Raw genomic sequence first — 27,663 nt, forward strand, 5'->3', positions numbered from 1 at the left:
TTTTTTTTTATAAAAAAGTTTATTTAGCGCAACACACTTATTCACTGAAGCATGGTTCCCATTACTAAATTCATGAAATCCCAAAAATGGATTGGAAGTGTTCAATTGGGGAAAAAACACTTTGCTTAAATTGTGATAATTAGAAAGGTTTTGATTCTCTTCTTTATTTTTTTTAAATTAGCATGATAACATGTAGTACTACAACTTTAAGCAGTTTTCACTAACATTTTAATATGTGCAAAGTAGAGATCTACAGGCTGGTGGGGGCAGGGAGCCAACAAAACAAAACCCAACTTTCAGGTAATTCAGGCTTGTAAACACCCACATGTCTAATCGCCTAAGGTAGGGGTCGGCAACATAAGGCCCATGGGCCACAAATGGTCCATTGGGGTCGTTTAACTGGCCCATGAGCCGCCCCAAACCGAGACGCCCGCTTGGCAAGTCCCCGCGTGCTGCGCTGAACCAGCGCGGCGCTGGGGACTCACTTTTTCGGCCCTGGAAATCGCATCTGCGCAGATGAAGACGCCAGAAATGGCGTACACACACTATCTGGCCCACAGAGGGATCTTCGCTGGAGTGAACTGGCCCAGGCAAGGTAAACCTTGCTGACCCCTGGCCTAAGGTGAGCAAGTGTTGCCTCCAGGTAATGAACCAGAGAAGATTTTGTAAACTGAGATATCTGGACTCTTTCACCTCCCCTCTTTCGGATTGTCAGGGTGGTACAAATAACTAGCATAGAGTAGGCAGGCTTGTAAACATTTCTGTGGACTTGTAATCCCCTCCCCCCCCCCCCCGGACTTATTGCAAGGCTGAAGTATTGTTTTCTGGCTTGGAAGATGTGGAATAAGCAAAGCAATGAGGAAGGAATTATCATCATAAGGAGCAGGAATTGCCTACACAGAAGAAGAGCTTGGAGAAGTCCCTTTCTGGAATTTACTTCTTGTATTTTACAGGAGTCTATACAACACTAGGGACCTCAACAGTTTCTCAGTTATATCATCCTGAAGGCAATTTGGGGGTGGTGTCATATGGGGGTGGGGGTGGGGAATACATAGCTAATACAAAGATTATAGTTGGAACTCTGCAGCTGCTATGAAGCACTTAAGTTAAAGATATAAGTTATTCATCTTCATGATACAGGATAGGTGTTTCATTCTGATTTGAGAGAATACACAGAAGAGAAACCCTACTGCTATTTCCTAACTTTTTCATTTTGCAGGATTTAAACATACCAGTGCTGTCGCAATCATATTTTTGATTGCAGTGCCGTTTTAGACTGTAAACCCCTTGGGATAGTAGGAACCTGTCGATCCCGGTTCTTTGTAAAGCACCATATACAGTGTGATGGCTCTATAGAAATAAGCAACAATAACACCTTCAACTTTCCTGAAACTGAAACAAAGAAGGTGATCGTGGAGCTTTTCAAATTGGCTGGCTCATCACCGCTCCATCCATGTCATCATTGGGTAGCAGTCTAGCAGGGCGTTCCTTAACTGGGCAGTGTGGATTTTGTCTCTGGTCTCTACAATGCAGGTGACCTGGAAAACAACAGCAACACAGCAACAAACATCACTTAAACCAGTGGGATTATTCCCAGGTTTCTCATCCGCAGAAACTTTGCCACTATAAAATGGTTGGACTTTGGTTCAGTCCGCCATGTTTGAAGCACCCATATACAGTGATATCACTCTAGGAAACCTTTTTCTCCCCAAATTCCACATTCCACCATGAGCAGCATTCTAGGGGTCACACACCATTGCTGGGCAGTGCTCTAGGCAAACTGATGGAGGAACAGATGTGAATCTTTCCTTTGTGCAGCTGGCTACATTTCAACCATGCAAAAGTCAGAAGTGTCTGGATGGGCATGCGTGCACACACACACACCCCTCCACACAGGTGAGTGGGAGCCATTGCAGTTCCAGAGGACATTCTGTCCAGACAAAAGCACAGGGCAGGGCTGGTGAGGAATGCTGCTTGAGGGAGGAGGCATGGCCCAGGGAGAGTCTGGAGGGTTGGATGGAAAGACTTGGGGGGCACCCTACCCCTGCCTTTGGCTATAACAACTGCTCCCCCAGAGTGCAACGTTCCTAGACAGAGCAGCTGGAAGATAACAGTTGTCTTCTGAAAGCATCGTGAGTTGCTGATTCTTCAGTAAATACCCAAAGACTCCATTAAAGTCTTGCTTCTAAGGTCCGCTTTCATTTTCTCCAGTTCTCTTAGGAAACGTCAGATCAGGTATATGTTTGCTGTTATGAAGAAATTTTGATAACACAGACAAGCAGGATCCATCAAGTAGAAAGGAAGTTAGACTCTGTTCTTAAGAGCCAGTTCCCATGACCAGAAATTGGGTTTTTATTTTTATCTGTGTGCCACTGTTGCCAACCAATTGAAGGCAAATGTTGGCGTGGTTGACGGTTTCTCTTTCAGCAAAAATACCAGGCAAGTCTGCAGTGACTGGTGTGATTGTTCTGTATTTTGCCCCACAGATGATCTTGGGATCATAGGAGATTGTTCAGTTCTAGGTCTGACTCCTGGCAATACTTTTTCTTGGCACACAGAGCAGGGCTAAGTCTTGGTGAGCCCTGCCTCGTTTTACAGGAAACTTCATCCCTGCTTTAAGCCCTGCTGTGTGCCCAGAGGGCAGGTTTCCTTGGGGTTAAAATGGCCAACATATAGGAGGTGAAAGGACTTCACCTGTGTTATAGGATATTTTTAAATTCAAAAGCCAGGCCGGCTGAATTTTTTCGTTGCTGGGGGAAAAAAAAGACATTTTAAAAATAGCTATCGCACACCTGCACTGAGGAATGTCAGGCTAAACAAAGGGGTGCAGATTAAGAGAGTTGCAGAACTGGCAAGCTCCCCTTATAAAAACAATAAATGAGGGCTGGGAAACAACTCGTGCGGAGCGCTTTGGAGCGCCCCACCCAGCCATTTGGCAAGAAGCCATCGTCCACATGGAGCACATGTGTTTGCTGTTGCCTAAAAAAGTCCCCATCTGGCATCTGCAATATTCCGACTGTGTGCAGCTTTCAAGGCATTCAAGACAACGATGTGACGCATCTTGATGCACGCAGCTCACACATATATTCAAATTCTGTTGAGAGCTCCATGTTGCAAGGCAAAGGGGAGGCTGTCCACTCACAACTCCCCCCCTGCCTTCACCCATTTGTTCCATTTTTCTTCCAGCTTGGGGAGACCTGACAGGAGGGAATGCTGGAGAAATCAGCAGGCAAGGAAGACTCAACTCTCCCACTCTCATCCTCAGTGACTCTCCCCACAAATGCTGCTACTACACCTAGCAAATGTGTGTTTGGGAAAGGTGTTTCACCCAGGCAATGCAAAACCCCACTTTTTGTTACTCAGCTGAAGAAAGTAAGTGGCAAAGGATGCCTGGGCAAGAATTGAGGCCTGAAAGAATGCACCCCCCTCTCATGCAATGAAGTGGTACCCACATTCTGGCCCCAAGTAGTCAAGTCACCTCTGCTATTTTTAATAGGCCAAGAGGGGCAGGTGTCAAGAGGGCAAGTGGCTGGGCATATGGTCGCCAGCACCTTGTGTACACCAGGTGACTGCATAAGCTGAAACTGATCCCACCACACATCCTTGGCATTGGATACTTCATCTGGAACTGCAGAATCAAGGTCACTCTGCAGTTAGACTTTACCCTCCAAATGTGTTGCCAGTTGGTCACAGTGGGTCTCTGCATGCTTCAGAGGTTGCTTCCCCACTAGTTACAGAGGATGCCAGGCAAGCTGCAAAATGAGCCTTCTTCGCAGCCCACATAGCCACATGGTAAGCATGATTATGTGCTCTAGCCAGCATTCACTTGGCTTCGGAGTGTGTTTTGCGCCATTGGGGCTCTAGTCTTCGTGCAGCGTGCTTTATAGCCAGAAGCTCCCCAGGATATCAAGGAGCCACTCAGGCTCCATGGGGCTAGAAAGGATGCTTGGGAGTGATTGTGTTAACTGCCCGTTTCATCTTGCCATGCCATAGCAAAGCCAGGGTTTTGGCAGGATTGTGGGCATCTCCACTGGAAGACCCCCCCCAAGAGCATTCAGGATTGCTTCAGGTTCCACAAGTGTCCAAAGGCAGGCGATCTGAACACCCACCAGATTTACAGGGGCAAAGTGCTGCTATAGTTCCAAAGTTAACCATGTTACATGGTCCAGCCATGACAAAGGAGTTCATTGCTGCCCCCATGTCTTCATCCCTCATATTGATGTGTTGGAACAGTGACTACTTGAGAATCAGGATAGGAACCAAATGTATAGGTCTCCACCCCAGATGGTGGTCAGCTCCCCCACTCCTACTATACCTTCCCCTGCTGCTGCCACTAAAACTGGGGCAACATCTTCCTAACTCTCTGCTGCCTACCCAGCCAGGCGCATCCTAGGACCATCATCTGAGATCACTGTATACAGCTGGGTGATTAGGACCACATTGTGTTCACATTCTTCCCATCATTAGATGGGAAACAACATCTCTATGGAGAATGGCTATGATGTAGCATCTGTAATTCATCCAGTTCTTTTATTTGATAAAGTATATCATGTGTCCTTCACCTATGAAGACATGCAAGCTGTACATGAGACCATCAAGGAAATTACAGCTGGAAAACTGATACAGTATAGAGACTCACTTCCAAACAGGCATAACAGCTCAACTGAATTTACAAATTATCTTAACTCTTACCTGGTTTAGATTGAATGTATTTTGGCAGCGCTACAACACACTAGTTGGCAAGCGAGACGCAGTATATGGTTTGGCTGGCTTGCAAAACATATAATAGGCTAAAAACTACTGCCAGCCGGTTGCCTGTGAGCCCCCTGTAAACACTGGACATGTTATTGTGACCTCATAGAATTTCATGAACACTCAGGAGGGAAGTTGTCAAGGAAACTGCTGACAAGATGCAGAAGTAAAAAATGCACTTCACTGAGGAAAAAACCTTCACACAGAACCTAGGAACAGGGGTAGATGCGAGTTGTTGACATGAAGATAGAGTTATTGGGATGTGGAGTAAGAAAGAGAGAGAGCTTTTCAGCTGAATGCAAAGTAATGTCCAGAGGCAGGGTGTCATAAGACTGAGGAGGGGCAGGGCTGTGGAGGGGGCAATAATCTGAGGACAGGTTAGGCCAGGGCATGGAGAAAGGGATATAGAAATACTAATCCCAGGAACCATGCATGGCTTGAAATGGGGAAAAGGTGATCAGGGCTGTGTATATACTGCAACTCTTTAAAAAGCATGGGATGTGGAATCAGATGCAGGAGTCACAAAGTGTGTGACAGACATGTCAGGTGCCTCCAGCCAAAGATCTATCTGGTTCTGTTACCAATCAATTTTGAAAGATTCCACACCTTCCTCACCGTTGCAGTTCCTTACTATGTGCAGATCTTTTCTCTGTCCCCCTGAAAAGAGTGACAGTCTGGAAGTGCCCAGAACAACCATTTTTCTAGAGTGGTGTGCACAAACTCTTGTTAAACTGTATTGTAAGGATTTTTCTTTCAACTATTCATATACATTGTATTGTCCCATTTAACTTATGCTCCCCACCCCCTTTCCCAACAAAATTATACATTTTAAAATGAAAGCATGTGGCAGCTGGGAGGCAAAAGTCTGTTTTTCTTGAAACCGGGTACTTTCTGTAAAGATAATCTGTTCTCTAGCAAGCTGAGTGAATTTCCAATGTATGTTTTAATGTATTCTATGTATCTCTGCTGGCTATGAAAGTTCCAAAAATCTGGAATCAATTGGGAGCTTCAGCTATAAATATTCTTGTATTGCGTTTTACCAGTGAAACATAATTGGAGCACTGGGGATTATTAAAATTGTCCAGAGCTGGCCAAGGTAGCTGAATAAATGCTATATGTAAAAGAAAGCAAAACCATCCCATCAGTATTTCGCTAAGCAACCACGTGAGCCAGGAAATGCTCAGCTCTCCATGAGTGAATGTGTAATGTTAAAGCAAAAGTTGGCTAACGAGTTCAGATTTACTGCGCTGCCTAGCAAGGCTTGGAGCCAGTATGAACCACCAAGCACTGTTGATGCTCAATCTCCATTCATTTAAATGACTTCATTGGAATCGCATCAGTTCTTGGTGGATGGAACCGTTCACTCGTGAAACGTTGCACTTTATGCAGCTATCATGTTTGTCGTGGCCGTATCCGCATTCCACAGAAATTGTATAAAGTGAGCTAAAGGGACACACGTTACTAAAAACTTAGGGATTCGCTCCAGGAAGTCCTACTTGGTCAATGCTCCCTGACACATGCATTCATAGAGCTGTCCCTTTGTCAAAATCCATCTAAGGCCATGGTCATCATCTTGTGACAGGGAATTCCATAAGCTAATGATGTACTATGAAAAAGAGGTACTTTTATTTTTCCTGAATCTACTACAAACCAATTTCACTGGATCTCCAGTTCTAGTGTTATCTAACCCACTCCTACGGGTTAGATTAGCTGCTCAATTAAAAGGATCTCAAATATCAGGGGTTGGGGAAGAACTCTACTGAAGACCGTGGGAAGCTACTGCCTGTCAAAACATGTGCCATTTGGGTTAGATTGACCAGTGGTATGACTGTATGTGGCAGTTTCATACACAGTTACAACTGAGTCTGTGCAGGATTACCATAATGAAAGACTTTTCCTTACCTCACTGGTGAACAGATCAGATGCCACGTACATGTGTTCCTGTTTTATGTCCAATACTCTAGAACAAAGAGATTGTATGTGAGATCACAGCAGATCTAGTCATAGTTGTATGCCCTTTATGCAGAAGGTGATTTTCTTTTTTTTTAGCATCTGCCAATTAGCGGAAAGGAGGGCAAAAATCAGAGAAAGCATCAGTCTTAAGAGTCACGGGTCGTTCTCTTAATTTTGTCTCCTATCTCTCTCAGGGAGGGCCATGCTGACTCTTTCTGCCTGTACTCGTGAAAACCTGAACGAGCAGCATCCTTGCAGCATTGCATGGAGAGATCATAAACTCTGATTCTTCCAGCTTGTGCTGGAATGGTTGCCTGCCAAGGTCTTCAGCTTGAATGCACAGATACTTTCCGGCCAGCAGCTTGGGGGCTGTGTGTGTGTGGTGTGTGTGGAGAGAGAGAGAGAGAGAGAAATCATTGCTGGAAGGGAAGGATATGACTGACAGGCTGAAGCTCTTTACTGCTCCTGATCTCTCTCATTTTTCACTTGTTATTGTACTTCTTCATTCATTTGCATTATATACTGCAGGGATTACACCTGCTGCCTTTGAGTGCACTTGGTTTATATTCTAGTGGTATCTAGAAAGTCTATAGAGCAGGGTTTGCAGGCCTGAGGCCCACTCACCCCAGGGACAAAATAACACCTGAAAAAGTTCCAAGAATCTCAAAAGAGACGCCTGAGTCCAGATGCAATTCAGATGTAACACCAATCATGGTTGGGTGTTACATGAATGAGCAATGAAGAGATTTGGAATCGTGTATTCCTACCTCCTCTATTCTTTCAGTGAAATATAGCTCAAAAGAAAACAATAAACCCATTCTTGTATCTTTCAATGTGACTTTCTCCCCTCCCCCCCAAATATGAAACATAAAATGAATGTCAGCAGTCCAATTAGTTGTTTTTTGAGTACTGTTCTCTTCCAGGTTATCATTCTAGGCTACCTTGTTTCCTCCCGAGCCAAGATCGCCAGTAGCTTTGAAATATCGCCTGGACAGTCAGAGATCAGAATGGAGAATTTGCAAACCCTGTTGTCCAGCGTAAGGGCACGATCTATGCATTGCCTCATCAGTGAAAGCTCCAGGTTACCACTGCACACTGCAACAGCCACTCTGGAAAATGAATAAGATAACCAGAAATTCATTACTATACAAAAGAAGTCCCTTCATCATGTTTTATATCAGCGTGATAACATCTGCTAAAATGTACAGTATGTTATTGCCTTCCCCCATCTATTACAGCTGCCATTTGCATAGATTACAAAGCAAATGATATTCATTTGATATCTGTCAATTCAAGCCAGGTCTCTGAAATAGTCGATTGTTTATATGTCATTTTTTAGAACAGTCATCCATGAACAAAATCGACCAAGAGTACTATCACATCAGCCATTTACACCCCAGGAAAACTGTTTTGAATGGCAGGCTTGGTTCTTCCCCAGTAGAGCATCTGTTTGTGTTCAAAATTAGGCCGACTCACAAGTAGCTTGCATGTTGCGCTTTGTGGAGTAAACTTATGGCAGTCCAGCAATTGGCAGGATCTAGCTGTCACAAGCCGATGAGGGGACAAGAAGAGATCACTTGTCTCTCCTTCCAGAAAGGAACTTGGTGGTGGGAAGGTGCTTTTAAATAAGGTATGCTAAGAAAGGGCAGTGAGGTGGCAGAGTTACAGGGGTATGCTACTCCTGGAATAGAAAGTTAAGAATGGAGGCATCAATATTGCTAACACTACATTATCCTGGCTCTTCATATAAAGATGGGCTCCTGAGAGAATACTAATGTCATTCAAGAGACTGAAAAGTGGGTTTGAAATGAATCATCATCTGGGCCTCAAACTTCCTTTTAGCTGTGCTTGGCCATTGGCTCCAGCAGAACACCATTTTTACTGAGTGGTGGAAGTCTCCGTAATGTATAAGCTAAAGTGCTTTAACTGTGGCATGGGCTTGATTTTACTGAAACTGAAGTATTATTTCTGGCAAGCTTAGCTCCTGCCTTCACCCAGTATTGCTTCACTGAAGCTAAGAAAAGAAAAAACACAGAACAGCTGAAGTGACTTCTAATACCTTCAAAACAGGGGGTCCTTTGGTTCTGGATGTGTTCCACCCAAAAGTAGTGGATAATCTGGGAGGCGCAATGAGAGAGGCTAAACAACCCTCTTTGCATCTAAGAAACACAGTTCTCTTTTCCTTCCTCATATTTCCGTACCTTTTACCCTTTAACTCTGGCAACTTCCCAGTGACCAGAGCTGCAAGGCCAATGGATCCTTCTGCATCGACCGTGGCTCGTTCATATTCCAGCAACCTCAGCATGGCAATCAGAATGTCCTCTTCTCTGAAGAGTGAGAGGAACAGGGTCAAACAGAGGGTTGCTTATGCACACATCACTTGATTTCTCATATTTCTTTTCCCCCAAAGCATTTCACTGGGCATGACAGCAAGCGGCAGCACGACAAGGCAACTAGTCCGTGTGTGTGTGTGTGTGTGTGTGTGTGTGTCTATGTTTATGTCAAAAAGCATATCCATCAATTTTATGTTGCACAAATGCTGTTTTACCTTACCCATCCTGGTCCCCGTTTGTCCATGCTACCACTTAATTCTGTTGGCTGTGGCAACACATATGACTGTCATTGATGTCACCAAATGACTGTAAAGGGCTGTGGTGCCCTGGATGTCAAAAAAGGCCACAAAAAGGTGACTGCAGGAGCCAACCTCACTGAGGGATTTCAGGCCCCTTTCTTATTACAATAGTGACTTATGATGCCTTTCCAACCCAAATGAATATTTCACTCTTCATATCATATTAAGTACATTTTGTGCTCAGGGGCTTTTGTTGTGGTGGTGGTTGCTGGGTTTGTTTTAAGTTAAATGCCTCTTGGAATCACTTGGAAGTGCTCTAGGAAGTGACAATACCAGACAATAGTTGTCCTTGATTTACTCATTTGCAGTACTCACCTCACTGTTACAACCTTATCAACAAATTTCCCAGTCAGCTGCAACGAGTTGGTGCCAAAACAAGGTCCGCTCACATCTGTAGGTTGAAGCAACACATTTTAAAAAAGCAAGGGGGGCAGGTAGTAAATTATTTTTCCTGCTAATTGTAAGTGAAACATTTTTTAAAAAAATACTTGGCCATTTTGCAGCTTATAACACGGCAAAGAGCATCTGAACATCTACCTTACCTACACAGGTAACAGCAGAAAAACAAAACAGGATAACTTAGCATCTCCTTTTCAATGGAATGGGAACATATGTAAAGTAGAAAAGATGCCAAAGTCTCTTACCTCTGTAAAACTGATGGTTACTGCGGGTCTGATCTTCTACTGGGTGACCAATCTTTAACGATTGCTGCAACACAGGAAAACTCTCTGATTCTACACCCTGAGAAAGACAATTTAAATGATGGTTTAGCATTTCAGTTTAGTTTTCAAACATGCATCCTAACATTCCATGTCTCAGTCAACTGCTCTCAACCATGTTCTCCTGTGCCAAAGAGGTACAGGCAGTGTGTTATGACTAGGCAAAGTGACACACAAATTCAATCCTTGTACAAGACCTAGTTTTCACAAAGGCAGCAAACCTATGACTGTCTTTTGCCACTTCAAATTGCCAGTGGAAGATTCAGATGATTGAATACAACTTCATGTGGAACAATTCAGTGCATACAGAGAACAAATGTGTCAGAGAGAAAATTAGGCAAGAACCCATACCCTCAGCATCCAGTTTTTTTAGATGAAGAGGAATAGTTGCATGGGAAAGAGGATTCAGTCATGTTAACTCCCAAGTTCAAAGTAGTACAATACAGTCACCTTTATCACCTCAGTGAGAACTAGGCCAGAATAACCCATGAGGCTTAACCTAACAAACACAAACTGCAAAAGCATTCTACCAGAAAGGATTCATTAGGTGGTCATGGGCAACAAAGTTCATCCTTGCCTCTTTCATGCCATCAAAATCTAAGAATCCTGAGCTGAACAATGTGATCAACTTACATTATGTGTCTTATCCATTTTAGCCTGCAGGTGGGGACATGGAAAGTCTGGGTGCTTTTTTCATATAAAAAACTCTCCAAGATAAAAAAATATAGCTGGGCACAGACTGTCTCTGAAGGTCTAAAGCTCCATTTAGATGGCACGACACAATTTCCATTGATGGTCCTGTCCTCTATGACAGGAGCAGCAGCATTCTTGTAGCAGTTCAGATAGGGTTGCTATGCCGACCACACAGGCCTTGTTTTTCATCTGCAACTAGGCAACCCAGTAGCCAGTGTGAATTATACAGAGAGGCAGGGCTACAGACATCTCTCTTCTCATAAGAGTACAACTCTTCTCATAAATAAGTAGGATACAACTCTTACCCTGACAAACTGCACCCAAGCCATACTTTCACCAAATCATTGTGAAACCAATTCTTTGTACCTGTGCAAATCTAGGTTATGATCCATCAAAGGTAAGGTAAGCACTTTCATGTTCCATTGATCTATCTGTGGTTTGGAGCTTTAGTTCAGTTTTAATCTTGTAAGCTGCCATGAGATCTCCTTTGATGAGGTAAGAAATTAAGAAACCTACTAAAGAGGATTGGCAGCTGAAGTTGATGGAATGTGCCGCATTGGCAACTAGTAAAATTAGAAATCAAGATGAGGTAGAATTTAAGGAGGACTGGAAAATATTTGTAGATTATTGTTTAAAAATATTGCGAACATGTTAAAAACGCAAGTAGCTTCGGAATAAGAATGGCAGTAACATTTAAAATTGAAAATATTGCGGAGAAGATAAGGTCTAGAATAGCAATAATATGCAGCATTATTTGGAAAATTAAGGAAACCATAGAGGGGTGGGGGAGTCCTAAGTCACTTGAAAATGTTGTAGGTTCTTTTGACCTATATAAATATTATTTAAAAAAAGAAATTACAAAACCAAATAATAATGGGAACGATTTATGCAGGGGCCAGGTTTCTTCAATTGAAATCAACATGGCCAAACTTTTTCATTAGATGGTGCACTTTGTTTTAAGTGGGTTGGCTTAACCCTTACAGGTAGCAGGCCAAGTTCTGATTGTAGGGTAAAATTTCCCTCAGCTGGTTTCTTAAAACACACACAAGCGAGAGAGGGAGAGGGAGAGAGAGAGAGAGAGAGAGAGAGAAACCTCTTTCACCTTGAACCACCTCAGGAGATTTTTGAACAGATAGGCGTTCTGCACATTTCACTTGTGGGACCAGAAATCACAGGCATAAATTGGATGTGTATCCAATTGAGTCCCAGACTGATAAAAATGTGAGATATATATAAAAAATACTGTAATAATCATATTAATGATAATAATTGTGAATGTGTGTCTTGGAATGTGTTTTGAACTCTCATTCCTGTCTCTCCTCATTACATTGTTTTCAGTGAGATACACATTTGCTCCATGCACTACCCTCCATACATTCTGACGCAATGCATCACACATAAATACCTTTTTCTGAAGCATTGCTAAAGGTAGATTGGCTCATGTGATTTGAAGAGCAAAAGCTGAAGCTTTCGGTGCCATTTGCCAGGATCTCCTTGGGTGTGCTTTTCTACTTAACTCCTCTATCAAAGCCCAATGTCTTTCTGTTTAGTTGATTCAGGTAGGTGGCCGTGTTGGTCTGACGCAGTCGAAATAAATAAAAAATTAAAAAATTGTCCAGTAGCACCTTAGAGGTTAACTAAGTTTGTTCTGGGTATAAGCTTTCGTGTGCGTGCACACTTCTTCAGATACCAAGAATAATATCTGAAGAAGTGTGCATGCACACGAAAGCTTATACCCAGAACAAACTTAGTTGGTCTCTAAGGTGCTACTGGACAATTTTTTAATTTGTTTAGTTATTGTTAGTTTCAACAAGCTGGTTTAATGCTACTAGAGTCTGAACCAAAATACAGCCAAGTACAGCTTTCAAAATGCATACGTGCAGGAGCTAAATCTATATAGATGCTTACAATCACAGAAATATGTTCGTTCAGGTGTTTCAGTGCAGCAGCTGAGCCTGCTAGCAGTCCACAGTGGGCCCCTGCCGGGAATATCACTGCATCCAGTTTTGGCACCTGTTCGTAGATCTCCAGTCCCATGGTCCCCAGCCCTGATAGATAGACAGAACTGTCTTCTCTGCAAAAGCAAGCAGAGGGAAAATATTTGCTCATCAGCAATGAACAATACCTTCATTATTTGCTGTGATAAAATAGCTAAGGGTTAACTTTCGTGAGCATGTTGCTAAAACAGCTGCAGGTTCTGTTGGAATGCAATATATATATATATATATATATATATATATATATATATATATATATATATATATAATTGCTTATATATTTAGTTTGTATGTATGTATAATTTATGGCTTTTGTTCATAGAATCATAGAATTGTAGAGTTGGAAGGGATGCCAAGGGTCATCTAGTCCAACCCCCGCAATGTAGGAATCTCAGCTATATCATACATTACTGATGGCTATCCAACCTCTACTTAAAATCCTCAAAGGAAAGAGAGTCCGCCACCTTCTTTGCTTTTATTTTTGAATATTTTGTTCATGAATGAATAAGCTGTACAAGGATATAAGGCACTGAGCACTCTGAAAAAATATATTTCCCCCATAATACAGCAAATGGCTTGGCGACACCTTGAAGACTAATTTTTTAGGAACACAAATCCTAAAGTGAGGGTGCAGCACCCAAGTGCAGCTGGATCTCTTGAAGTATTCCACAGTGCGAAGTTTCCTCCCTTTACCCCGTTTCTAGATCTAGAGTAACTCAGATGGGACTAAGGACTGGATGGAATTTGGGAGGTTCACACAGGCTTCTGAGTTGCTGAAATCTCTTGATGAGGCTTCCAGACACACCCAGATCAGGAGATGAAAGAAACAAGCCTCTGCACCATCATTCAGGGAAATAGAGTGCCCTACATATTTTAGATGTTAAGTAAATTTAAGATAATTTAACAAAGCACATGCCATCGTTAATGGTGAAGGCAAATGAATTTCTTTTTAACAGCAGCCATAGCAGATTATATGGTCTTGGTGTGGGTTTAATTGTCTAGACTTGAGAGGATACCTGCCTGCTATAACTTGGTGGTACAACCCAGCTGCTTCATAGCCTCATTTTAAGATTACGTACTCTCCACCACCCCACCTCCTTTTTTTGCTTATTGCCTTAAATGCATGGATGGGTGTTACTGCATCGGACAAATTGACTTCATTTCATGTGACAAAAGTCACAGATACACTCTTAAAACTAACATATGCATCACTTGCTGCAAATGACTTGAACTAGCGGAAATCATCATTTCGAGCTAGGAGGCAGACAAGACTACGGTAACAGAAGGGTTACAGAGGGCACATCTGTACTCCAAACTGGTATTTGTTCTTTACAAGTGTAGCTGTCATGTTCCCCCCCCCCCAAAAAAAGAGAATCCTTGGAGTTGTTTTTGATGAGTCGGCTGAGAATCAGCATTAGAGATCCCTTTGCCGCCTTGTAGTCTAAATAGTCCCAGGATATTCTAAGGAAAAGACATAACTATTAAATCAGATTAAGTCTGTAATGTACATTTTTCCTCTCAGAGAGCTGAGAGGGCTATTCTAGTTGTTGTTTTTCCAGCACAAACCAGCTATGGCTTGGCAGGAATCTCTGGGTTATTCTGCTATTGCTCTCCTTTCTCTTGTGCTTTCTGCTCTCATTCAAAATGCAAGAAATGGCGTCGGATCTCTTTCTTAATCTGCTATAAGGGCAAAATCAGTTTAGCATTCTGGACAGCAAGGAATTTACAGGAAACTACAGCTTTTCAGTTTAGTTCTTTGCAGAAACGCAGTGCAGACCAACATTGAATAAGTCTTTCCATGACCCAAAGCCAACATCTGATACCTTAACTTCTGACTTGGAGGACCTCCCTGAAGGCTACAAAGAAGTTTTAAGGCAGCCCAAATCCTAACTAAAAAACTCCTTCAGTTAGCAAGCAAGTTATGAGTAAACCGAAGGAAACAAAGTTTAAAGTGGGTGCAGCAACATCAGATCAGGAAGAAGTGGGGAGAGCTAATTATAAGAGCTATTTTTATTTGATTCGTCAACCTGCAGGATGACAAATTAATGGAAATGTTGTACCAAATAGCATTTGGAAGCTGCTCATTCCACCAGCCTCATCAGTGGATACAGCAAGCAGAGATCCAGAATAATGCTTGACGCTTACGGCTGGCAAGAAAGAAAATATTCTAGTTCCAAGGTATCTCAACAGTTATTGTGATGCTGCTGCCAATACATGTGCTATATTTTCCGCTCAGAGAATTATAGAAACAAATGGACTTTTCTACTTTTAGCCAAGGAAATAATGTGCAACACTGGAAATGTTCCATTACTCATATTCCTACCTAGGGAGGACTTATCTGCAGTGTTCTTGTAGTGATGATGATGCACAAAATGTAGCCCATCTTTTCCTCATCACCACATATGGTAAGGCTCAAGTTGTGTTTCCGACAAGATCTTTATAGTGATGTTGCTATAAAAGGTCATCCTGAGTGTTGTGGTTATTATCTGTTAAATATCCACTTACTCTTCGAGATACAAGTAGCCGTTTTCCTGTGCCAGCCTCTTGGCATGAATCTGAGCATCTCTCGCTGTAGAGCCATAGGAAATGACCATGGCACCGTACTCGCGGCACATTTTAACTCTGGCTGGCAAGGTGCTGGTGGACATGATGACAAACACTGGGATTTGGTGCTCTGAGGCATGATATGCGACTGCCATGGAGAAGTTAGTGTCCGAGGCAACGATCACACCTTTCCTTTGCTGATCCTGCAGAACACAAACCATCAAATCATAGGACACTGGTTAGCAATTAGTTTTACAGGGAGGTCGCAATTAGAAAGTGGTAGGCCAGAGAATGTGGACTTGCCCACTTTTTGGCTATGCCTACTGCTGGCATGCAGCCCCTGGAGTAGTGGCAGCGCAATCTACAAGCCAAAAAAGTTTGGCCACCTCTGGCTTAGAGGTTGTCAGCTGCGGGTTCCTATCAGAGGACCATAATGCTGCTCACAGTATGTCTCTGGTCTGGGAGCACAGGCTGCACACTGGCAGAAGGCTACAGAACAGAGCAGGAGTGCCCATCTTCAAGCCAGAGGGTTGGCCCTGTAAGAATCTGAAGTTCTCTACAAGGGGATGGAGCCTAGAAGAAGCAGTCTGGAGGAAAAAGCTTACAAGGCCTCAATCTGCTCTCAACCTTTGCTGGAGCAAGTTGCCTGTGTGTCCCTGAAATGCCTATGGGATCTGGCAGCAGACCAGACCGTGACAGTGGGGCTTACACATTGCAAACCATGGTTCACATCCCCATTTAACTACAAATCATTTTTTGGAAGACCCTCTTAGCTTGGCTGATTTTGTCCAAAGGTGACAAATACAGAGGTGGTGGGTTTTTTAAGGGATGGGGAGAGAAGCGTTCTCTTTCTGGCCAACTTACCTCACAGGGTTGTTTATAAATTGAGTGAAGAGCCACTTCACTCTGATGCTCAGATTTTGCTCCACTGGTTTTCCTACCTGTTGCAAAGACATCAGAAGGTAAAGCACACCCCGCTCCTTCACAGATCCTGTGTACTGAAGGAACTCTTTCTTTAGATATATGTCCATTCCATACTGCTTTGAAAGCCTAGAATACTGAAAACAATGGAACATTCTGGAGTTAATTTTTATCTCTGCCCCTTTCCAAACCACAAAAAGTCTATGGGGTTGGGTTTTTTTAAAGTGAATTTGTTGTACTAGGGTGAAAGAAAGACCACATTAATTCACTTTAATTGTGCAAACCTAAGGTTCCAGTGTGGGACACGGGTGGCTCTGTGGGTTAAACCACTGAGCCTAGGACTTGCCGATCAGAAGGTCGGCGGTTCGAATCCCCGCAACGGGGTGAGCTCCCGTTGTTCGGTCCCTGCTCCTGCCAACCTAGCAGTTTGAAAGTACGTCAAAGTGTAAGTAGATAAATAGATACCGCTCCGGCGGGAAGGTAAACGGCGTTTCCATGCGCTGCTCTGGTTCGCCAGAAGCTGCTTAGTCATGCTGGCCACATGACCCAGAAGCTGTACGCCGACTCTCTCGGCTAGTAAAGCGAGATGAGCGCCGCAACCCCAGAGTCAGTCACGACTGGACCTAATGGTCAGGGGTCCCTTTACCTTTACCTTAAGGTTCCAGTATGCGCTTGAATTCTTCCTGCAAAATACTGACAGTCTGGAGGCTCCCATACTGAGCAGAGACCCATGTGAGATAATGAGAAACATTGCTAACAGATGCCAAACCTGTATAAGCAAAGCTTATAAAGGAAGGCACTTTGTTTGGGCTAAGTTGCCTTCATCTTTGCCTTGTGCGCAGAAGTTTAAAGCAAGGCCACAATCCGTATGTTATACTAAAGCCAGTGGGGCACCGATAAAGTAAATAACTTCTAGGATGCATTGCGTTTTAACTAGCGTAGTGAAACAAGTCGCTTATCATACCGTACAAGGCGTTTTCTGGACTCCACACTGAATTTTGAACGCTGCTGCACTGATATCTTCAAATCGAATAAACTTGTTGTAGGCTGGCAGGCTACTTCTTTCTGGACGAACAACTGGATCTCTTAGCAATTCCTCATTATGGCTGATTATCTTCATTTCCCATGTCTTCACTCCCCCATTTAGGTAATCTTCTTCACCAAAATCTTTCAGTCTCTCAGGGTTGATGGAGGGTGGCCGCTGCCCAATGAGACCATTTCCTATTGGCCCCTCCTTACAGCACCGAAGTTCACAGTGTGCAGGGGCATCCAATTTTCTCACTATACATTCATCTCTATGGAGAAAAGGGAAAGAGAAACAACTGCCTTATGAAACAAGCAGAGTTAAAAACCACACCTAGGTACAGATGCTTGTACTTGCATTCTACAATGGCAGTGTAAAAACTGAAACAGGATGGAAAAACCCTTTACACAGGAAAAAGCAGAGGAATGTGGTAGAGACAATTGAGAACAATGTTTTTTCAAACAAAAACTATTCCAATATATTTTTTCATTTACTCCTTCACATTCTGATAACTGCTAGGGGAAAAACAGAATTCTGGGGAAAGTGCCAGGAATGTCAAACTGACCAAATGTGCCAGTCCAATGGGATTTCTTGGGACTGATCCAAAAAAATCAACAAAATGTCCACAGAAAAGACATTCAGATACCCATTTTGGGTACAAAGATATGTGTTACAGAAGCTTGAGAGCAACATTTTAGAACTGAAACCACTGCAACGGCAAACTTTTGTTTAACCCCTTCACACCCAGGACCCACCTGGAGCAGAATGGAATTGCCCTGGACATCTCAGAGTGCCAACTTCTGAGCTAACCAAATTAGCCACGTAGTGACTTGATGAAATTGATGCAGTAAGCCACAAAACCTCCACTGAAATCAAGTGGAGAGATTGCCATTCCAAGAAATATATTGTATGGTGGAAAAATAGTTGGAAACGCCAATTCCTGAGCTAGGCAAAGCAACCAAATTCACCAGTCATATTAAGGCAAATGCAAATCAAACACAAAGCCACATAAACCACACACTACCATTCTGAGCACAGTAAGAAGTGTCAGCAACAGTTGAGAACAATATTTTATAACTCAAAGAATCCTTTTTATTAGCCCCTTCATGCCCTAAACCTTCTTGGAACAGCCCAGAAAGCAAGCTTTCAAAACAACAGCAGCAGCAGCAGCAGCAACAACAATTGTACCCTGCCCATCTGACTGGGTGGTTCTCATCAAACCAACCAGCTAGTTCAACCAACTAAAATAGTGACTAGATGTGATTGATCCAGTAAGCCACAAAATATCCACAGAAGCCACACCCTGATACCCATTCCAAGCATTAAATGGTATCCCAGAAAAATGTTCTCAAACATCAACTTCCAAGCTATCCAAACCAATAAAATCCACAGGTCAAACATGGCTATATGGTATTGGTTGAATAAGCTGCAAAAAAATCCAGAGCAGCCATGTTCTGATAGTCATTCCAGGCAATAAACAATATTCCAGAAAAATAGCCCAAAAAACCAACTTTTAACTCATCTAATAGGACCCAATAGGAATGGTGTATTAAGCCTCAAAATGCCCATAGAAGCCATGTTCTGGTGCCCATTCTGGGAACAAAGGGATGTGAGACTGTTGAGAATAACATTTTAGAACTCAAAGAATCCAAACAGTGACTTCTCATTAATCCATTCATGCCCAGATCCCATCCAGTTCAGAACAGGATGACCATGAACTGCATGGAACACCAGCTTCCAAGCTAAGCAAACCTACTAGAAAGGTTGAAGCAGAAAACCACAAAACATCAATTAAAACCACACTCCAATACCTGTTCAAGGCACTAAATGGTATTTCCAGGGAAATGGCTTGGAATTTTTATAGTCACAAAATATCCACAGAAACCACATTCTGGTACAGTGGTACCTCGGGTTACATATGCTTCAGGTTACAGACTCCGCTAACCCAGAAATAGTACCTCAGGTTAAGTATTTTGTTTCAGGATGAGAACAGAAATTGTGATCCGGCGGCGCAGCGGAGGCCCCATTAGCTAAAGTGGTGCTTCAGGTTAAGAACAGTTTCAGGTTAAGAACGGACCTCCGGAACGAATTAAGTACTTAACCCGAGGTACCACTGTATCTGTTTCAGAGCATAAACGGTGTTTTAGAAGAACAGCAGTCCAGAAGCCAGTTTCTGAGCTGTTCAAACCAGCCAAATTCACCAGGTATAATGAGACAGACAGATATAGTAAATCACAAAACTTCCTCAGAAATCACATTCTGTGGCTCATTCAAGAGAAAGGGTGTGTGTTGGTTCCTTAAGAGTGCCAAGTTCCTTGTTGGAACTTGGAGAGCTAACCAACCATTGAAAATTTAGGGGTTTTGTACTAATTTTAGTCAATGCATTCTAATGGAGAAGGTTGGAGGGGCTAATTCCAATAATTCTATTCTATTGTTTCTTCCCATAGTTTCCTTCCTATATCCTATTTTGTTTATTCTGCTTAATTGAAAGGTGAAAGATTATAATCCTGGTGAGCAATAGCTAAACTGGTCATCCTTGTTTGCATCCTGCAAAAAGTTGTCATACCATTTTGTCTGTGTAGCAACCATTCTTTAGCAGGAGATGTTGATTAGATTTCACTGGTAACTAGATTACATGGGCTGATCTTTATACAAGGTATTAGGAGCTCAATATGTCTCCTCGATGCCTTCCAGGACACGTTTGAGATCAGTCTGGGAACAGGGTCAAGAAAGTTCATAGTGGGGATCTCCTGTCATATTAAGTTATGCCAACCTTTTTACTCATGCCGTGATCCACAGTAATAAACCATAGAAAAAGATCAGATTGACACACACCTATTCACAACCAGAAATGGTAACCAAGTCTCTGTCTTCCCAGTACTCAAGCTCAGCTTACTAGCCCTCATCTGGTCCACCACTGCACCCAGACAATGTTCCAGGTCATATACGACCTCCCCTGAGTCAGATGTTTTGGAGAAGTATAGTTGTGTGATGACACTGTGAATTGAATAAGCCACAAAAACGTCCTCAGAAACCACATTTGGACAACCAATTCAGGGCACTCAACAGCATTCTGGAAATACAGCCAGGTGCGTCAACTTCTATGCTAGCTGAACTAACCCAATTTACCAGTCACATGAAAGCAAATGATGCCTTAAGCCACAAAACTTCCGCATAAACCAAATTTGGATTAATGGTGTTCCAGAAAAATAGCCCACTTCTGAGCTATCCAAACAAACCCAGGTCAAAAGTCACATTGAGCCAGATGGGGGTAATACAGTAAGCCACAAAACATCTAATAACTGATAACATCCAAATGAACCAATCTGGACCCTGCAATCATCATCTGAGGCCCCTCTTCAAGTGCTTCCTTCACCAGAGGTCTGAAGGGCAGCAACACGATAAAAGGCCTTTTCTGTGGTGGCTCCCTGCTCTCCCCAGGAAGGCTCGCCTGGCATCTTTGTTACATATGTTGGCTAATTAAACCATCTGTGACCTTTTAAACTCTGGGAGGTATTGTTTCTGTTTGTTGTTATGGTATGTTTTATATCTATAGCTCTAGCTATAGAAATCTGCCCTGTGATCGTCCAATAAAAGGTATTATAGAAATTTAATTAATTGATGACAATGTTCTGGACCATTTTCCCAGAATACCTTTTATTGCCAAGAATGGGAATTGGAACATGGTTTCTGTGAACGTTCTGTGTCTTACTGTATAAGCTGATCTAGCTGTGTGTAACTGGGGAATTTAGTTGGTTTGGCTAGAAGTTGGTGTTCTGGGCCATTTTTCTAGAGCATTGTTTATGACCTGTAACCAGCATGTGAATATGGTTTCTGTGAACAGTTTGTGGCTTACTACATGAAGCCAATCTAGTCATGTTGAACTGGTGAATCTGGTTGCTTTGACTAGCTTGGAAGCTGTTCTGGAAAATCATTTATAGCTCAGAATGGATGTTAGAATGTAGTTTCTGTGGACTTTTTTTTTTTTTTTTGCTTACTCCATGAATCTAACCTAGTAATCTGTACATGGTGAATTTGTTGGTTTGAGTAGCTCAGAAGTTGACACTCCCAGTAGTCTATTGTCTGGAAACAGTATCCAGTAGTTGTCTCTGTGCACATGTTGTGGCTTCCTGCATCAATCCCATCTAGTCACTATTTTCTTGGTTTGGCTAGCTTAAAAGTTGCACTTGTGGGCCATTCCATGACTCTCCTGTGAACATGACATCCGGGGACAGGTTACAATAATTGAAACTACAGTATTGCAACAGTCTAAAACAAACCACAGATGCAAGAATAGGGTGAGTCCCAAAAACATACATCTCAGGCAACAAAGGCCAGGGTAAAGTACAATATTGGAATGGCTTGTGTTCTACAATATTTGTCTCAAGTGCCTTTAATACATCACACTCTCTTTGGCTCATTTATAATAAAGAGCCTATTCCATCTTTTACACTGTCCCTATACTACTCCCTATACAGCACATACATGCAGTGAATCAGTTTGATAGCAAGATGACAGAGCATGCATGCTCATGATCAAATGAATGACTGTGTTCCGGGGGTGGAGTAGCAATGGTGATGTCAACCATCATCACAAGCTGCAAGTTAAATGCACATTTTACAAGCAGTAGCAAGAGATGCCCCGTTCATTTTAAATATGAGTTGTAGATCAGCTTGCCAGTTTGTGGATTAGCTTCCTCTGCATCAGATACTCCAGGAACCACATAGTCTGACTTGTGTGTTTTGCTTGGCCATTGTATCTTGTATCCTCCTATTCAAGTTAGTGCCAGAAGGGTGCAACATGCATCTAAGTTGGAGTAAGTGGAAGGTGCAACCCCTGCATACAGACATACCATAGTTACTTCTCCCCAGCCTCTGTTCCAAACCCATATTTGAAATGTGGTGGGAGGGTGTGGCATGCAGAAAATGGGTGGTAGGGAAAGGTTGAGCGTTCTTGTCACACTTGCCACTCCTCTGCAAATCATGCAGGGCCAAGGAACAGTAGTTGCAAATTTCAATGGAATTTTAAAAATCAATAATGAAAGGAAATACAAAATAAAGCAAGTCCAATAAAAAAGCAGCCATGATGCTTCTAGTGAGCCCTATCTGAGTCTTCTAACTGCTGCTGTCAGCTCTGGAGAAGGCCTTGAGTGAGTATCACTCTAGTCACATTTCCACAAAGCGTGTTCTCCTTCATGGAGAGAACGTGTTGCGGTGGAAGCTAGCAAGACACCCCACTGTTGCTGGGCGGGAAAGAGTTTGGCCACCATTAGCAGAGGGCTGGCTGTTGCTGGGGAGAATTATATGTTGCCATTTTTTGATTGACAGCCCTAGTCTTTAAATGCCCTGCACGCAGCGTTGAGCTTCCTCTTTTCTCTGCGTGCATTGGATCACCCGCCCTCCCTCCCTATTTTAGGCTGTTCGCTTGACCTTGCTATGCCTATCATGGGGTCGTCTGCTTTTGGGGCAGGGGCCTGGTAGGAATTTTGTCCATTTGGCTGATGCCATTTGGTTTTTGCCTACTGCGTAGCAAATCGTCACAACTTGTAAGGTTGCAGTTAGGCATTGGTTTGGGAATTGGTTGGTGGAGGGGTATGGATTTGGCTGTGCCTGCCCCTCCAAAAGTGCTGCTGCAAGGGTTTTCCATTAAAGGAACCCAGGGGCTCGCCATGCTTTTGTCCGAACCCTGTCAAGGGGCTAGGGCCATGCAAGAGCCCCTGGGAGCATTTGGGGAGAGGTGAGGCATGGTTCCCAGTCCCGTCTCTCTCCCCGGGTGTCTTACCCTTTTCTGACTTTGCAGGCATGTGAATGTCAGACTGTCCCTGTGCGGGGTCAGATAGTCGCAACCAATGCCTAAGCAACCACTCACATTGCTTGTAATTTAATAAAGTTGTGGCCAAAATTATGCCAAAAACCTTAAACAAAAATAATGTGTCACTTGTGTTTTATTGGGGGGTGTCTTGGGGACCTCGGCATGCAAACATGATGGATTCCAGAAGGATAGCCATGTTAGTCTAACGTAGTAAAATTCAGGGTTATATCATACATATACACAGCACACATGGCTACATTAATAAACTACTCCAGTGGGACCAAACAGCAAGGAATCTCAAGAGACAGCAGTAAATGTGTCATTTACTTTAGTTCTATGCAGAATACAAAGTAGACTATCAGGCCGTGGATGTGGTTTTTTTAATATGTTGGGATTAATAAATGATTTGTTCTAAGTTTTGGGATGTGGAATGGTCTCTTGTATATGACTCTGCTTGGTGGATCTCAAGGTTCTAGTAAAAAAACCAAAGTAGATCCCACAAGCCTGCCCGCTCCTGCTCTAGACAAAGCTCTGCCTAGAGCAATGTCACAGGGTGAAATCACCCTGTTCCGCTTTTTCAGAAGGCCCAGACAAAAGCAACTCAAGAGTCCACTGAGGAACTTGTCACTCTGAAGTTATTGCTAAAGGCTTTGTTTGTAGATGCATAATTCTGGTGAAAGGTTTTAAATTAAGAAACTGAAAGTACTGTATACTGGATAGTCAACTTTATTAATCAGTAATTGAGTTTATGTATAATCCCAGTACAATAAAACAAAATCCTATGCGTTTAATTCAGAAGTAAGTCTCACTGTTTCCAGTGCACAGGATTATGTTTGAGGGGATTTTTTGTTTTTTTATTTATTTGTTTGTTTGTTAAATATGCATGCATAATAGAACTGTGAGACTTGGAGACACGCCTGTATTTTTTCCATTTCAGTTTTAGTGGGATTAGTAAAACATGCAATGCGATTTTAAAACCTACTTTTTTGCAAATAGCTTCTTTGCAAAGCTGAGGAAGAAAACACAGAAAAGCCACATGGGTATGAAAGGCAATAAAGGAGTGAAAGAAATCAATACATTAGCAGCCAGCCCTCCTGCTCCTGGCAGAATGGGAGAGATGCTAAAGTCCTATAACAGTCTGTCAGATACCAAGTTTGCTTCCACATCAGAGTCCCCTTTAGTACTGCTGAGGGACATTGCTTTTTAATAACTAGCTGAAAGTTAAATTAAAATGAAGATTTCATATAAGCATTTAATATAGCACTATCATATCCAGCAAGATCCTCTTATAATGTGTACTCAAAAGTACTGCACTTACAAGAGGTTATTTGAGGGGCAATTAACAGGCTGTTCATTAGTAATCTGCCCACTGCCTTGCAGGATATATTTGGGAGAAGAAAAGGCTAAGGAGCAAACCCTACACAAATCCAGAGTGAAGTCCTTAAGATGGTTGGATGGTGCCTTGTACGCCTCCTCCTGGCTACTCCTGCAGCCAAGCTGGTGCCAAATGTATTGCTCTGCTTTCCTTTGGACCACATCAGCAAGACTGAGAGAGGGTCTTGCAGACTGGGCAGCCCATGATCCCAATACACACTGCCCAGGCTTGTGTCCTGGAAAGGTCACTCTAGTACTGCTAATGCAGCAAAAAAAAATGCAGGAGGCAGTAGTTATGAATTACCGGCCTCCGCAGCCACAGCAAGCACTGTGATTCTCCAGCGGTTTTACTTCACCTCTGGAGGCGCACTCCATTGTCTCTCGAGACAAGACCGATGCCAATGACAATGTTAGTAATCTCTGAGCTCCGATCAACAAGATATAAAGCAAGGAAGATTCTAGTTTTATATAGACTCAGTCAGGTTCTATTTTGGACTTTAATTACTTGTTTCCTACCATTTTTATTTACCCTTTTTATAGGAAAAAGTGATATTTTGCACTTACACACAAGAAGGGACGGGGAGGCCAGTAATCCTCTTGGAGCAGACCTGATATTGAGGCTTTCCCCCATTTTTTGTGTGCCTTTGTGTGTGTAAAAGAAAAGAACAATTAACGTGAAAAGAACAATTAACAGGCAATTTGTTACTCATCACTAGTGCTATTGGCTCCTGTGCCTTTAAATAACACAGTTCCCCATTGCAAATCTAGACTATTTTAGTGCTTCCTATCCAAACCGAGGGATTAGTGATCAATTTCCCATTGAATAACCTCTCCCCCATGTCCGTTTCTGTTCCTGAGAATTGTCCGATGTTAGTTCCTGTGTGTCAGTGGGGATGTTTAATTACTAATTCTTCTTCTTCATCATCAATATTAGGTGAGAAAGAGGAAACATGATAGACATGTATAAAATTATACAGTGTGTAGAGAATCTGGACAGAGAAAAGCTTTTCCTTTTCATAGCACTAGAACTCAGGGTCATCCAATGAAGGTGTACATTGGAAGATTCAGGACAGACAACAACAACAAAAAGACTTCTTCCCACAGTGCATACTTAAAATTGAAATTTGCTCCCACCAATTTGAATGGCTTTAAAAGAAGATTAGACAAATTCATAGAGAATAAAGTTATCAGTGGCCACTAGCCGCGATGACCGTGGTCCACCTTCACTGTTTGAGGCAATATGCTTTTGAATTCCAGTTGCTGGAAGCGGCAGGAGGGGAGGGCGCTGTTGTCCTTGGGTCCTGAGCTTCCCACAGGCATCTGGTTGGCCTCTGTGAGAACAGGATGCTGGACTAAATGGGCCATTGGCCTGATCCAGCCGGCTCTTCTTATGTTCTTATTTTAAATACAGAAATGACGCTATATTTTATTTCAACTGACTTTTGTCATCCCTGCTGTTTTTCAACTAATTTTGCTCTTTTAGATTTTATTGATCTTAAAATAATGACTATCATTTTACTCTTGTAATTATCACACTGTACAGTCTGAATGAATGTGAGGTGCTCTGAGTGATATACTATATCGATATAATACTACTAAACAATAATAGGTAGTAATACAACCAGCTGATCCTAAAAACTATAAACGGCAGTTGAAGTTACCAGGGGACCTTGGCTGGATGCAATTTACTTGTGAAATAGACATTACGGAAGGAAGGATTTTGGCAATGGGTATGGGCGTTGCTAGATAATTTGGTACTGTATTAAATGCTATGTGCATCCGGTTTCAATTCTTCCTCAGCAGTGCTAAATGGTTCTAGTGTGGAAGCATCCATTACATAATGGCAATTTGAATGGCTTACATGAGAGCGTCTTTAATTGCACTACTTCTAGCTCCATGCACATTACAAGGAAAGTTGGGATTTGATCTTTCAAATGTTTATGCATTATCCTAACTTTTTGTTGGCTCAGGTCTTTGGACTTGAAGTCCGGGAGACAAATAAATGTCTTGAACATTCCACAAGGCTTCTTGAACTCAACTGAAGACTCTGGACACTGCTGTAATACAATTAGCTTTAAGCAGATCCATAAATTCCCGTCAAAATATACTTCTAATGTGATCATGACAACAGCTAAAGGAATGCATATAAAACTGAATACAACCCATGGGATAAGTACCATTTACTGATATTTCTATTGGGCTATTGCAGCTCATTTTCAGCAGAACATTGACAACAAGAGGTCAAAAGATCCAGAGATTTAAAGCAAATCCACAAGAATTAATTTGTAGGCAAAATAAAACACATCTAATTCCTGATGGCGCCTTGAATTCTAGCAATTTATTCAAGAGTTAATGGTTTTTGCCCACTGTCTGAAAATAAACACACAGACTGCAGTTACTTGGGAATTAGGAGCAGATAAAGTAGAAGAACATATTATCGTCATCATTACCTATAAAGCATGGCAATGAAATAAACAAAGAAGTGAAGCAATACTCCAACTACTGCACCATAAGGAGGCAGGAAGGATCCAGAGGAGGCGACGGCCAGTGGCTTGGCCCCAGACACAAACCTAGGACTTTCCATTATTCCTAAGGGGAAGAAATCAACACTCTAGGTCTACGTCACATGGCAACATTCTCCAACCTTTGCCAGAAAGGGTCATATTCTTCTTCTTCTCTGAAGCGTTCCCTGGGAGTTCGGTTCTTAAAAACCCTGGAGTAGAGAAATTGTGCAGCAAAATTCATAGCAATGCCTTGGTTGTTATTGAAAGGTAGGAGTCCCAGCCAATGAGCAAAACTTGCCTTTCCAAATACTGTCAGGAAGGGCAGCAAAGCAGTCTGCCTGGCGAACAGGCTGCTGAAAGACGTCTTCCCACTCAAGATGGGACAAAGAAACGACTTTGAGGATTGGCTGCTACTATTTAAAGAGATTATTTCACAGGCCAACCTGTCCCTGTCAATTTGAGTCAGGCCCTGGATTATACTTCGCTGGCATTCAGTTAGCTGAATGTTTAAAGCTTTAGATGTTCACTGCTGAGCTGAAGAACGATATTGTGGTTTGTTGCAAAGCTGCAAAGTGTCTCTTTCTAGGAAATGAGATGAGCGGAAGGGTTCAAACTTTGCACTTCCAATGTATGCTTACCAGTGCTTTTGAGGAGCAAATTTAAGGAATGTCGGCACAACAGCTTCCCACACTACCATGAAGAACTGGGAGTTAGAGAAAACAGCCCAGCCAAAATAAGA

General features: G+C 42.6%; 1 protein-coding gene across 6 annotated transcripts; it reads right to left on the bottom strand.

Moving 5' to 3' along the window:
- On the bottom strand, positions 1–27,663 carry SRR (serine racemase). 6 transcript variants are annotated; one of them, XM_083614773.1, is made up of 13 exons: positions 27,563–27,637; positions 26,871–27,009; positions 24,029–24,055; positions 17,176–17,506; positions 16,232–16,348; positions 15,252–15,493; positions 12,658–12,823; positions 9,982–10,078; positions 9,653–9,728; positions 8,907–9,032; positions 7,647–7,814; positions 6,655–6,712; positions 1–1,538 (listed from the first exon to the last, which is right to left on the bottom strand). In XM_083614773.1, exons 2-13 carry the CDS (start codon positions 27,002–27,004, stop codon positions 1,440–1,442), a joined length of 1,641 nt encoding a protein of 546 aa, XP_083470899.1. In that variant the 5' UTR covers positions 27,005–27,009; positions 27,563–27,637; the 3' UTR covers positions 1–1,439. The 6 variants fall into 6 exon arrangements, with proteins under 6 accessions (XP_083470899.1, XP_083470898.1, XP_083470903.1 ...); XM_083614772.1 differs by lacking the exon at positions 27,563–27,637 and adding an exon at positions 27,223–27,320 and having other exon boundaries at positions 26,871–27,133; XM_083614777.1 differs by lacking the exon at positions 27,563–27,637 and adding an exon at positions 27,223–27,311.

The sequence above is a fragment of the Podarcis filfolensis genome (assembly GCF_964270895.1).
Source record: "Podarcis filfolensis genome assembly, chromosome: 5".
In the NCBI taxonomy this organism is placed as follows: Eukaryota; Metazoa; Chordata; class Lepidosauria; order Squamata; family Lacertidae; genus Podarcis; species Podarcis filfolensis.

Coding starts and splice junctions, on each gene's coding strand:
- SRR (XM_083614773.1), bottom strand. CDS start 27,004: ATGGAAAGTCCTAGGTTTGTGTCTGGGGCCAAGCCACTGGCCGTCGCC. Junction 15,494..16,231: donor TTCTGATGTCTTTGCAACAG/GTAGGAAAACCA, acceptor TGTGTTCTGCAG/GATCAGCAAAGGAAAGGTGT. Junction 12,824..15,251: donor GGCTACTTGTATCTCGAAGA/GTAAGTGGATAT, acceptor TTGCTTTTGCAG/AGAAGACAGTTCTGTCTATC.